General features: G+C 38.9%; 1 protein-coding gene across 1 annotated transcript in view; it reads left to right on the forward strand.

The window, feature by feature from the left end:
- Nucleotides 1-14524, forward strand: part of LOC129247894 (chondroitin sulfate proteoglycan 4) — a 48138-nt gene that overhangs the window by 24784 nt on the left and 8830 nt on the right. The window contains exons 2-8 of the mRNA XM_054887256.1: nucleotides 7287-7483; nucleotides 7547-7777; nucleotides 7845-8026; nucleotides 8111-8693; nucleotides 8759-9787; nucleotides 13005-13256; nucleotides 13326-14479. Coding sequence (XP_054743231.1) covers nucleotides 7287-7483; nucleotides 7547-7777; nucleotides 7845-8026; nucleotides 8111-8693; nucleotides 8759-9787; nucleotides 13005-13256; nucleotides 13326-14479 — 3628 coding nt within the window. The remainder of the gene's footprint in view (nucleotides 1-7286; nucleotides 7484-7546; nucleotides 7778-7844; nucleotides 8027-8110; nucleotides 8694-8758; nucleotides 9788-13004; nucleotides 13257-13325; nucleotides 14480-14524) is intronic.

Consider the following 14524-nt stretch of genomic DNA (forward strand, 5'->3'; position numbering starts at 1 on the left):
GCGATTTATTGCAAAGTTTTGACTATAAATAAATTTTCAAATTTTTTTATAAAAATATAGCTCATATAACTTGAATTATCATACTATGAAAAAATAAAAAAATTTCTATTAAAATGTCAAACTTTTTAGTCAGAATTTTTAGAATTGCATTTATATTTTTTCATAAAAATGTGGCTCATACTACAACAAAATTGAATTTTTTAGCAATGAAGTACTACTAAGCAATTTTTCTTCAACATTTCTAACTTTTTGCCAAAATTTAAGGTATGCAGAATTACAGCTCGTTAAATTTTTATATCATAAAGTGCAATTTTAGAGTTTGTCAAAAATCGCGCTGAGTTATGTCAATTTTTTTTCCTTGGTGGTCTTCCATATAAAAAATTCTGAGTTTTCGTTGTATGGAAGTAAGTGCGTAACACCGTCAACAAAAAAATTATCAAAAATCAACGCGAATTTCGAGCCACTTTAAACTTGGACTTTATTATACCAAAATTGAATGGGCTATAAAACTGTATACCCAGAATTTTTCTAAAGATTCTGACTAAAAATTTATATGAACATTTATGCCCGTAATGCTTGGATGATTGAATTGAAAAAACTCTTCGAAATACGTCTTCTTAAAAAATGTGGGGAAAAGCTTTTTGCAGATAGCTTATAATGCAGATAGTGTGAAGGCAGTTACTGTAAAGAATCCAGAGGACGTAATTGAAAAAATAATAATTTTTTCCACGATGCAGTTTTTCAATGCGAATTATTTTGTGTATTATTGGGCATTGCTTTCCAAACTGCTTAGGCGCGACTGCGAAAATGTACTTGAATCGGCATTGACTTTGGCAGCAGCAGTTCTCCCAGGTGTAAGACCAGGGTTTAGTTATAAAAGGTATTTCAAAAGATGCACCTGGATGTTTAAAAATATACATTTTTGTAGGTTTCTCTACTCTTATTCAAAATATGACTCTTAACAATATTTTTGGTACTAAGGGATATGCAAGAAATCGCAGTGCAGAAAAGCTTGGAAGCTATTAAAAGGCACTGAGCGTACAAAACGATTCATTTTGACTTATGGAGCTTTCTTGTAGAGGGAGGCGATGCAGACACAATCCTATTTGAAGAATCGTAAAAAAGTCCAACGATTAGCTTGTGTAGGAATAACAGGTGTGCTCCGACCGACGCCTCGGGCGGCGCTGGAGCTGATCCTACATATTCAACCCATCGATGTTTATGTTAAAGGGATAGCGGCCAAATCTGCTTCCAGGATTAAAGCAGCAGGCAGCTAAAAGAAAACACGCACGGTCATGCATTAGTTTACCATCTGTGGACGCATAAACTATCTGGTTCCTAAGATAGATTTGAAAAAAGATTATAAAATCAGAATAATTCGACAAAAAGGATTGGCAGATCAGAGTGATAGTGATCAGATGATAGCAGTCACCATATTTATACTGACGGCTCAAAGATGGACAATGACACTGGATTGGGAGTGTTCTCGAAATAATTGCTCTTCAATTATTCCTTTAGACTCCCAAACCTATGCAGCGTCTTTCAAGCTGAGATCTACGCTATAGACATTTCTATTAATAGTGAAGCAGCACCTGTTAAGGAATACAGGAAATCGCTTTCCCTCACCCCACAACACAACACCACACTTTGTTATTTCCTCGGCCACTCTGGAGTGGAGGGAAATAAAAGAGCGGAAGAGTCTGCAAGGAACGCTCTGAACTGGACCATCAGTGAGTTGTAGAGGACACTAGAACTTCTCTGAACGAACTGTATACTGCGACTGACTTGAGCGTAATCGCAGTGGTCTCCGACTACTAACTATAGGGCTTCCAAAGCACTCTGGCCAAAACTAAATGTTAAAAGAACAAAATGTCTGCTTGAACTCAACAGATCAAATGCCAGTGTTCTCGCAAGTGTTATAACGGGTCACTGCGCTATTGGCACCTTAGCCACTCGAATCTGTGTACTTCACAATGACTTCTGCAGGAGCTGTGTAGATAAAGAAACAATTGAGTTCGTACAACACCATCTCTGTGAATGTCCTACATTTCAAAGAAGCCGGGTCAAATATCTTGGCGAGTACTTTTTTGAAGACCTGGGAAATTTGCAAAATTTCTCAGTGGTAGGACTAGTTATCTTCTTAAAAATATCCAAGTGGCTTATACAATTTAGTTAGGAGATGGAAATAAAATGCAGGTATCACAAAGGGCATTAGGGCCATAGAGTGTCTTGTATTAGACAAGCTACCTGGCTAACCTAACCTAACCTACTAAAAAGCAGACGCGAATTGAAGATTTTTTCTGTAAAAAATAAAAATATATTCGACAAGGAGGTAAAGGAAAACATATCGCACTTGTTACGTTAAAGCGTAACAACTCAAAATCTGAACATTTTCAGTAGAGACGAAAAACTGTTTCCGTAAATATTAATAATATAGGTATTACAAGGGAAAAAATATGTAATTGCACGAAAATATCATTAAAAACAATATAACGGTTGTTTCATTCTTATTTGTTTAGTAGTTGCGCTAAAATAACAAATTTTTGAGTGGTTACTCTTTTCCTTTTCTTTTTGAGTTGTTACGCTTTAACGTAACAAGTGCGATATCTGTATATATATATATACTTTTTAAAATTAATGCATTTAGATTTTTAATTGAAAAAATAGTGAAATTGTGAGTGAAAAAAAAAAAATAATCGATTTAATGAATTTTTCCCTTTTACGATTTAGGTGCACAATATAAGATTAGTTTTATTGGACGTCCAATATTAAAAAAAAAAACAATTAATTAAATAAAAGGCTACTGCTAAAAATACTGCTATTATTGTGAACACAGCTGTAAATGCATGTACGCAAGTACGAGGATGTGTGAAGTATTTGGAAAGAAACATATTTGCGCCGTGTGGCATACGCCCTGCAATCACTTCCCTAGACATGTGTCCTGCACATGGTTGTGAGGCAACATAGGCTGTCTTTATTTGTTGTGGATTTTAAGAGTAAATAAATAAATGTGCTGATAAGCGGCAAATATGTAAATACTCACTCAAATTGCCGGCTGCAGGTCAAAGTTGCCATGGGCGTTTAGATTTTGTTTATGGCATTACAATAAAGTTAAGTAGGCAATTTATTGCCTAGAGATTTGCGTAAGGGCATTTTTCCAAAACAAAAAAATAGATAAACATAAAAAAAATGTACGCTTATCACAAAAAGTAAACAATGGTCGAGCTCATCCATGGACCATCAACAAAAGTATGGCGTTATATAGGTTAGGATTCCAAGTGATTTAAATACATTCAAACATACACAGTTTCGCACGCCAAGTACCCAGCACATCGCTTAAATCTGCATTTTTTGTTTTGTGTCTTTCAAACACTTACAAATTTCAGTTTTTAAGTAGCAGGGAAATGATTTTTGCTTGATTGCTGTTAATTGCCTACGTAAACAATAAAAATAAAAGCAAAATATTGCACTCGTTTTCATGTTGGCAGCACAACTCGCGAAGGCTTTGTGTGTTTATTTATTTGTTTTCCTAAAATGTGGCATATTCAAGTGTTGCATGCAGCTGTTTCATGCCACTTTTGTTGATGCAGTCACTGCAAATATTGTGATATTCGCTTCTTGCCTATAATAACGGCACTTGAGTGAAGTAGCATGCCACAAAAGCGAAAGTTGCGAAATTTTTGGGGCGATGCATAAAAAGTAGGATTTGATTAGTTGGTTGGTTGGCTTTGTGCAGTTGGTTGGGAAAAATACTGCTGTTGGATATTACGCAATATAACACATTGAGTGTCCAGCGAATTTAATGAAAATCTGCATCGCATCCCATGGTGAAAAAAATAATTTACAAGCTGTGGCAAAGAGCAGACCGTTAACCGGCTCTCGACGAGTTCAAAAGAATCAGCTGATTCACTGACGTCATAACAGCGGTTTGTTTACGAAAGCACTGAGATTATATTGCGTACGCAAAAAAACCAACAGCAGCTCCCTTAAGGGGTCCCGGTGGTCGAGAGCTCGAAAATTTAGGGTAGTTTCAGAATTTTTTTTCACAAAAAAAAAAATATGAAAAACGATATTTAAAATTTTTAGGCTTTTCATTTTACTTCCTTTATATCCAACACTGAAAAATGTATTTTTTTTTTAATAATTTTAAAAATGGCGCAGAAGTTGAGCCTCCCGAAAAATTGGACCTGCACGATGATGTCCATTTTGACTCTTCTATTTATCTGAAACACAAAATGCAAAAAAATTGTTAATCAGTATGATTGTAGCTATGCCCCGAACTAGGATAAAAAAAAATTTATAAAATGGTGCGACTTTGAATTTGATACTCTAAAAATCGGGGGTTTTTCAGTTTTTTAATCAAACAAATACGAAATAATTGAACTAATATATGATTCTAGTACGAGCGAAAGCCATTGATGTTGGGAAAGACATATTAAAATTTCAGACTATTCGGTTGAAAAGTTTTTATTTACTTTTTTTTCAGCATCAGGCCGAAAAAAGTCGTTTCGAGATATATTACATAAATAAGTTTCACGTTTGAGGTACAGGAGCGCGCGGGCCGCTCTCTACCTAGTTAATGGGCTGTAGAAGCTATAATATTGGGAATTTCCGCACGAAAATTTCACAGTATATTCTTAAGATGAAATATCAAAAATAAACAAAAAATCGATTTTTTGAAATTTCTAGACCAGCGGATCCCCTTAACATTGCTTTTTGCTGTTTGAACAACGAATGATTGGACGAGTGTGTGAATTCGTGTGAAACGAGTGGGCAAAATTGTGCTGTTGAGTACCTGATGACGTGACTGCTGAAGTTGCTCGCTCAGTTTCATTTTATGCCATAGAAATTTTGTCAAAGCTGGTAAATCTATCATCCTTGTCGCATCCCAGGTAGATTTTTCATAAGAAAGCGGTGGGGAAGTAGAATATAATGGTTTTTGGGCGGTCCCTGATCTGCTGGTTCTGTTCTTGTTTATTGATTTGATAACTTTTTTTATGTTTGTCGCATGTTTTTGTATGAGATGACACTTTGTCAAGGAACTATAATCGTAAAACTCATCATAGCGCTAAGAAAAGTAGGGAACATTGTTTTATTTTAAAAATCAGTCTACTCTATGTTAAATATATATAAATTTTCTACTCGACTTCTACTCAAAAACACCTGGTCATAGCGTCATTGCGGGAAACTGCAAAGTGGACGAGCTGGCTATACAAGGGACTTGTGAGGTAGTTTCCCTGCGAAAGGAGAGGATTGGTATGCCCTTCACAAATTGCGTTCTACATCTGGAACGTTAGGCTTCGCGTCGACTCAGCGAGCGCTGGGCACAAACTTGTAAGGTCGCGAAATCTCTCTGGCCAAGTGTGGATCGAAGGGGTTCGAGGGATCTTGTGAAGATGACAAAATCTCAGCTCTCAAACCTTGGGGGGTGTCCTCACGGGTCACTATCCGCGAGGTATGCATGCTGCGAGACTTGGAACTACTTCGAGTGCGTATTGCGTCAGCTGTATGGAGGCTGAGGTGGATTAGGTAGATTCATCTCTGCACCTTCTCCTTAGCTACCCCGCTCTCGCGGGACTAAAATTTAGGTACCTTGGTTCTCACTTCTTTCCTACGCCTGCAGGACTTGATATAAAAAATCTGATGAACTTCATCATCAGTATAAAGCGGCTAACCCAACCGCAAATCAGTCACCGTTCGTAATCCACAAATACAATACAGTAGTAGATTTTAACCCGTTATAACCCTCTATTATGCGTATTTTTTGCACTATTCGGCAAAAGAGATAAAAAGCGGTCCATTGTGGTGTTAGAAGGTTAAAATGTTCCGCAAAAATGTTCTCCATGGTTTTTTCGATAGTACTCCAGAATACATCAAGTATCTGGGATGTAAGGATCACATAGTTTGCTATGCCTATTTACATTAAAATGTGCAAAAGTTTGAAAGCTTCGAGGCCGTTAAAAAAATTCAGACGTAAACTGAATGAATCATCAATGCTCACATATTTTTTTATCCTCTCTACAAGAATCCATTGTTAGACACTTTTTTTCTTGTGTTGAACAGTGTAATATCCCACCAAAATTGTCTTTTGTTGTAAATTTTTTTTTTTTTTAATTGAAATTTTAAAATTTTGTTTTTACTTTTATTAAGGTTTTTTAATTATTTTTAATATATTTTATAATGTTTTTTATTTTATTTGTGTTGAGCAGTGTTAAATTGAAATTCTAAAATTTGGCTTTTAATTTTTCTGAGGTTTTTTAATTATTTTTTAATTTTTTTAAACTAAAAATTTTTTCTTATTTTTTTTTCTTTTTTTTTCTATATTAATTTTTTTTCTTTTTTAAATTTTTGACACTCATAAGTTTTGTGGATATGTTTAAGGGCGATTCATGCAAAAAAATCAGTTCTTCAACCCAACACACCAGAAAATACATTTAATGCTTTGCCAAATATTCTAGTCAGACTCTTAATAGGCTAAGGGGGAACGCCACTGTGGGGGTCAAAAAATAGTCGATTTTTGGTATTTTTTTGTAAGTAGGAATGATTATTCGAGGATCGGACAAAAGGCAATTTATTATATATGTTTTAAACTATGTTGATGCAAATTTTTATTAAAAAGTATTGAAAATTTACAAATTTATGTAAATAAACGTAACGAGTCAAAAAAATGGCTTCATCTGGTGGCAGCGATAGAGCAATGAATCATCTGAAATCAAAAAACATTTTATTAATCTACACAATAGTGGCTAACGTTGTACGTAGCCGTTTTTTGTTTTTTGACAAAATGGTGATGATTTGAATTTCGATGTGTGTTTTTCAGAATTTTTTTTGATTTTCAACAGGGCCAAAAAATAGTTATTTTCAAAATTTTGAAAATCGGCTATGTACAACGATAACCAATGCGATAACAAAAATTTTGAAGAAAAGACAATTAAAATCGGTTCATTAGTCTTCGAGAAATCGTTGCAATAAAATAAAGCATCGTATCGTAAGCGCTTCGGGGCCGAACCAACTGGCGCTCACTTAAGTGCACATAGAATCGGAAATAAAGCGAATTTCGCTTTAAAATGTTTACCACATTTTCTTGAGTAGTTATACTAACAATTTATGCATTTACTTTTAAATCCCCATAATCTCCTGCGCACTTTGAGCTCCTGAGTTCTTTAAATTAGTCTCCCATCATAAAATAAAATTTACCAAGCAACATAATAATTTTGTTTTTATTTTTACGAATATTCCACGGTTTCACGGTAATGTTTCTTTTTTTTATTATTTGCACATTTCAGTTTCACTCTTCGGTGATGGCTACATAACGATGCCTCTGCAGGAGGCTAAAATGTCCACAAATATACGCGTAAAATTCCGTACACAACAAGAAAATGCTTTTCTCTTCCTAGCCGCCGGACGCACCGATTACTGCTTGATGCGGCTAGAGGGCGCCACTATTAGCTTTACCTATAAAATTGATCACGAAGTCATACAGGTGGGTTAGCCCATATGAATTTTTCTTTGTCGTTATGTGTTTCTGCGACCTTAATTTTTGCAGCTTCGCTCACCAAAGAAGCAGCGCTTGAACGATTTGGAGTGGCACGATGTGGCCGTGCAACGTTACGAAAATAACATTACGCTGCAGGTGGATGGTAATATAGTGCGCAAGACGTTGCCTGCCGAGATGACAGCATTGAATGTGCATTTCGGCACATTCCTCGGCGGGGTGGGCGACTTTCCCGCTGAGTATCTGAGCGATGTGGTGGGTTTTCGTGGTTGCATATCGGATGTAAGTAGCTGTTGGCTATGAAGCACAATCTGTTTTTAGTGATTTATGTATAATTTGCTTTGGACAGGTATTTTACAACAACATCAATATCATTAAACGCGCCAAAGAGCGCACAGGCCACACAACCAGCATCGGCGTGACCTGGTCGTGCAGCAATGAATTTGATGGCACCGTCAAGGATGCCATTAGCTTTCTCAACGAAGACTCCTTTGCGCTGATGTCGAAAGAGTCTAACGCTGTGGGCGAGTCGTAAGTGGAAACTCATAAGTTTATAAATTTACCATTAAGAAGCTCCTATAAGTAGCAGTAACTAAACTACGCCTCCCTTTCCAGGCTTGCAATGCAATTTCGCACCATGGAGGAGGCTGGTGTGCTATTCTTCAACGGTGGCTATGATTTTGTACTTTTGGAGATTGAAGAAGAAGCTGTGAAGTTAACCTTCAACAAGGCTGGCAGTCTCGTACAACTTTCGCCCAACCAGAGTGTCTCAGATGGCAAATGGCATCGCATTTTGCTGCGCTACAATGCAGCTGTGGCTGAGCTGATACTCGATGATGTTGTGTACAGCGGTACACATGCCAACGACACCAAAACGTCCATCAATTTGGAGAAGAGTATCTTCTTTGGTGGCGTGCAGGAGGATATGCGCAGGCGCTTGCTAAATAAAGGTCTGCTGGTGAATGATCTAAGCTTCAAGGGTTGTATGCGCGGTCTGCAAGTCAACAATTTAGAGTTGGGCTTTCCACAAATGAAGGTCTCACATCATTTGGCGGTTAATTGCGTTTGGAAGTATCCGTGCGTGGAGCACAGACCATGTTTGAAGAGCGGCATCTGCAATCAGTACGGCATAGATGAGTTCATCTGCTATTGCGATCAGTCGTACTGCATTAAAGCCGATTATCAGGGGCCCTTCAAGGTAAGCAAAGTAGCAGCAAGTAATTAGAAAAATTTTTCTAACAGCTCGTCTTGTTACTCCCACAGATCTTCACCGAAACGAGTCCGGAGCTGGAATTGCTCTACGTCTCACCCATGCAGTTACTCGAGGGCGGCACCGTTTTCTTGTCAACCCATTTTATCGACGTACTAATCGATATGCGCAAATTTTCTAGCCTATCCGACTCGTCCATCGTATTCCACGTTGTACAACAGCCTAAATATGGCCAGTTGCTACAATTTTCCGTCGAGAAGAATAATTTTGTGCAGAGTCGCACTTTCAGTTTGGTCGATCTATCCACGGACAAAGTCAAATATGTGCACAACGGCATGGAGAACTTCAACGATCATGCCACGCTGGACATGCAAGTGTATGGCGATATGCACAAAGTGCCGGAGAATATTCTAGGCAAACATCGTTTCCTCTTGCATGCCAATGTAACGCCCATCAATGATCCACCACAACTGCAAATCCCCATCAACAAGATTTTGCGTGTCATTGAAGGCATTGAGCGCGTGCTGGATATGGACTTATTCAATATTGACGATCCCGATAGTGCAGCGACGGCTTTAATTTACACAATACTACCTTCAACAAATCCGACCGAGGCCTTCGGCCGCTTCCTCGTCAATGGCATATCCACTATGACTTTCTCCCAAGCGGATGTCAATGCGGCAAAAGTTAGTTTTCTTTACAATTCAACAACTACCGAGGCATTCAGTTATCAGATATTGCTACACGTCTCCGATGGCATTGAGACGAGTGATACTGTTTATCTGCCGGTATCAGTGCACCCACTGGAACTGCGTTTGGTCAACAATACCGGCTTGATTATGATACACAAGTCAGCCTTGCCTATAAGCCCGGCGAATCTCTCCGTGGGCACCAATACAGCAGATGAGAATATCGATATTCGCTATGATATTGTCAAGCCTCCTCAATATGGCGCTATACAGCGACTGCGACAGATCGATTCGTCTTGGGTGAACGTGGATTGGTTCAGCGATAGTCAGATGCTGCTCGGACACATACGATATGTGCATGGCAGCGAGTTTCCGTGGCAGGATGAGTTTAAGGTGAGTAGTTAATGATTTCTGAGAGAGAGTAGTTTCATTTAAAATAAGTTTTCTTGTGTGTATAAGAGCTGGGCTCCTTTGGCAGAGGTTGTTGTTGTTGTTGTAGCAGCCTTTCTGCTTAGGTCGGTGTTTGAGGAATATTTTCATCGAGGTCATCTAACGTAAGAATCAGGAAGCTATTGCTATTACGAGGGTCGGCCGAAAGCAGAGATATACTAGTTGAGAAGGAGTGGAAGTTTGAGTTGACAAGTGAACATTTTATTAGCAAGATTGGAAGATTGTGCAGTTTTTGCATATATTTGACCTACAGTGGCTCACAGCTTATTTCAACCAGCACCCTGAAAAAAGTTTGTCTTCCTATAAAATCTAAACTAAAAGCGATATAGAAAAAATTTAAATGCAAGTAGTTAATGTAATGTTTCAAAATAAAAAATATGAATTCATTTATTTTTTAAATGTATTTATAACATTTTCAGAACTTAAAAACTAAAAAATCAACCAAAAAGAAGGTCACAGCTTATTTCAACCAGCTAGAAAATTACACTATTTAAACTAATATATGAAAAAATTTTTAAATATTAATATTTGGTGTGACCACCTTTTTGGTCAACTACCATTTTGAGCCTTTTTGGCATCGATTCGACCAACTTTTGGGTCACTTGTGGCGTTATCTTCTCCCATTCCTCGGTTAATGCCGTTTTAAGGTCCGATTTATTCGAAATTTTCCTTTTTCGGATGTTTGTATCCAAAATGGCCCACAAATTTTCAATAACATTCATGTCTGGTGACTGGGCTGGTGGATGGACAACATGAGGACAGTTCCAGATGAGCCACGTCTGCACAATGCCCGCCTTATGCTTCGGGTCATTATCTTGGTAGAACCTAAAGACGTCCGCAATACCAAGTTTTTCTGCGCTTTGAAGCAAATTGGCCTTCAATATCTCGAGATAAGCAGTTTTATCCATAGTCGTTTCAATAAATTGGAGGTTTCCGACGCCGGCTGCCGACATACAGGCCCATACCATAACGCTGCCACCGCCATGCTTTACTGTGGCCTTTAAATTTTTAGCTTGCAGTTCAGTATTGGGCTTACGCCACACATAAGAAGCTCCATCTGATCCGAAAATATTAAATTTCGACTCATCACAGAATAACACTGTATTCCAATAGGCATTGTCCTTGTGCAAATTGTCCTGGGCAAACTTCAGGCGACACTTCCTATTTTTGTCACTTATAAATGGTTTCTTGCGCGCTACTCTGCCATTGAAGTCATGCTCCCGAAGCACCCGGCGAATCGTTTCTGGGTGGCATGACTTGCCCAGCTCTTCCTCAACTTCATTGGCCACTTTTGGAGCCGATAATCTTGGGTTTGCCTTGATTTTGCGAACAATATAGCGCTCGTCTGATGAATTAAAAATTTTGTTGGGAGCACTTCTACCCTTGTCATGGGTTCTATTTTCGCGAACAAATCGGTAAATGATGCTTTGGACTGTGGAATCACTAAGTCCAACCATCTCCCCAATTTTCCTGCGGGAATGACCAGATTTATAGTGGCTGAGGACAAGCTCTCGCTGCTCGATGGTTGTGCGTGGTCCCATTTTGCGTAATGAATTTTTGTGCAAGATCTACTCTCAAAATTCATTAGAAATATATTCTAAAATTCTAAGAATAGAGCGACTAAAGCGTAGAAAAACAAACTACCGTTGCAAAGTAAAATAACGTATCATTGCTCAGCTGCCAAAGTATGTGGTTGAAATAAGCTGTGGCATTCTTTTTGGTTGATTTTTTAGTTTTTAAGTTCTAAAAACGTAATAAATACATTTAAAAAAATAAATGAATTCATATTTTTTATTTTGAAACATTATATTAACTACTTGCATTTAAATTTTTTTGATATCGCTTTTAGTTTAGATTTTATAGGAAGACAAACTTTTTTCAGGGTGCTGGTTGAAATAAGCTGTGAGCCACTGTATATCGGGGTCTTTTCAGGAGAAGTAGGTGCTTAACATGCTAGTTATGCTGGAGTCAAGAGCATCTCACAAACTAATTTGGATTTTTTCACCAGCGATGGGGTGCGTTCGGACGCAGATTACTGCATTCGTTGACAGAGTTGTATATTGCGAACATAAGCTATCAGATCCCCAAATAATGCAGTATTTTTCCGTCCACGAATTTAGTAATCAAAGACCTGCCACATCTCATCTCAGGCTGAACTGATGGCTACGATGGGATGCGGCTGGTCTTTGATTACCGCATTCGTGGAAGGAGATGTATATTCTGAACATCTGGGGATCTTCTTCACCTTTCAGCTCCCCCAGTACTGCAGTATTTTTCAGGTGGTACTGGTACAGTGTGATGCGATACCTGAAGATGATATCTACTTTTCACTGATAGACAGGCGACAATAAAATCCCTCACAAAGTATTCGAAAGCCTCTAAGATGGACATGAGAGGCCACATTTTTCTTAACGAGATGGATGAGTCACTTAACCAAAAAGTAGCACGGGTACTGGCCATTGTGACATCGAGGGGGGCTATACCCATAAACTAGCGAGACTTGGAAGCTAGTTGACTGATAGGTACGCAGACTATAACATAGGTATAGGAAAATTATAAGAGCAGCGAACGAAAGTTGACGTGGCTAACCCCCCTGCAGAACCGCCCGGCAGTTATGGCCAAAGCTCAATGCTAAACGCACAGAATCTCTGCTAACCTAAAATAAGCATAGTCTGAGCATACTGATTTCTCTTATAATGGGACACTGCCTAATAAGAGGGCACTTCTAGAGAATGGACGTGCAGACACATGACTTCTGTAGAAGCTGTCCAGAGGACGAGGACGAGAAAGAAGGACGAATTCTCCTCGTGGCATTTCATTGGGCAATGAGCCTGGCTACCTTCCATATTACACAACCGCTACATTCTACCGTTAACAAATCTGCTGCATTCGTGATGGGAAAGTTTATGAAGATTTTTATTGCCCAGAAGCTCAACTTAATTTCTAAGGCTCGACAACCGCTTTCAATCCCTTATTTAAGAAGGTGGTAAATAGCCTTCACTTCATTTACCCTTTACTTTTGTTATCTACCGCCATTTAGAGTCGGCTTCAATGTCTATGCGAAAACCTCCCGAAAACCAAACAATGAATATTAATGTTTTAGGAGTTATGAATGCTTCTCTTTCTTTGCCTATTCCAACTTTCTGTTTCTCACTTTCAGTTCATTGCATCCTATGGCTTCGTAACTACACAAACTTTTGACTTTCGTATCACTTTTACGCGCCTACGCATCAATGCCGCCAAACCCTCCGCCATTGCAGTTAACGGTACGCGCGAATTTTTGTTAACCAGTGACGTATTGACCTATGAGACAGTGCCAATAGATACCTTTCCGAGAAATATAATTTACAAAATCCTCAAACCCACAAAATATGGTGCCATATACGTCGAGGGCTCGCGTAAATTTGCGAAGGTAAGTTTGGAAATATTTTCAAAAGTAGTCACTCACAGTTAGGTCACATCACCGCTTGATCTCCCTCAGGAAATGGACTCCTTCACCCAGCTGGATATCGATAAAAATCGTATACGCTACAAAACTCATCTCACCAGCTATTCCAGGTTTATTGATTATCTGGAGTTTGTCGTATCTGTGGCAGAGTGCGATGATGTGATGGGCCGTCTGAAAATCCTCTTCACGCCACTCGAGTCGAACACAGATAAACTCACGTATCAGAAACGTGACACCTTGCATGTGCAGGAAGGCGAACGTGCGCTTATCACGAAAAACCATTTTGAGATACGTTTTAATCTCTATGAGAGTTTACAGTTCACGGTGACGGAAGCACCCAAGTATGGTACTCTGTGCCGCTACGATGAGCAGGCGGCTAAAGTCATACCAATTACGGAATTCACATTGGAGCAATTGTTTTTGAACGATGTATACTACTGCCACGATGATACTGAGTCCACAGAGGACTCCTTTGATCTGCTCATACTCTCCACTGATGGCACTGATTTGCAATTTGTAGCCGATATTGATGTGCGCATCAAGTTGATCAACGATAATGCGCCGTATCGCACAGCGGAACGTGTTTTCCATGTGGTGCGTGGCGGTTACCGTACGCTCAATCCGGATGTGCTGCAATACCTGGATGTGGATGTGAATACAAATCGTTCGGATATACTCTTCATACATGTTTCGAGCACGAATGGCGCATTCTTCAAGTCGGCCAATTTTATTGATAGTTTCAGTCAGGATGACATCACCAATAGGCGCATAGCTTTTCAACATAATGGACCAGATGTGGGCACTGCGTCATTCATAGTAACCGATCGTCAGCATGAAGTTAATGGTTTATTGGAAATACACGCGTCGGATCCGTTCGTCTCCATGTTGCCGACGAATGCCTCGATTGTGCAAGAGGGAAAATTCGTTATTTTGCGTAATAAAGACTTTGTGTTAGAGACAAATTTAGACATGAAATTGGATGAGATCTATTATGAGGTAATCAAGCCGCCAGCTTATGGGATTCTCATGTATTTGGGTCGATCGAGAAGTGGCGGGGGCAATGATACCACAGCAGGACAGAGCAAGGCATCGAATCTGACATCGTTGACTAATTTCACGCATTTGGATATCGAACGAGATCGTTTGGTATACTGGAATACGGAGATAGCATCGATGGACAAAGTGCGGTTAGTAGTTACAAGATGAGCGCAGGCCGAGTGCAGAGTAAGATA

The sequence above is a fragment of the Anastrepha obliqua genome, chromosome 5, assembly GCF_027943255.1.
Source record: "Anastrepha obliqua isolate idAnaObli1 chromosome 5, idAnaObli1_1.0, whole genome shotgun sequence".
NCBI classification, from domain to species: domain Eukaryota; kingdom Metazoa; phylum Arthropoda; class Insecta; order Diptera; family Tephritidae; genus Anastrepha; species Anastrepha obliqua.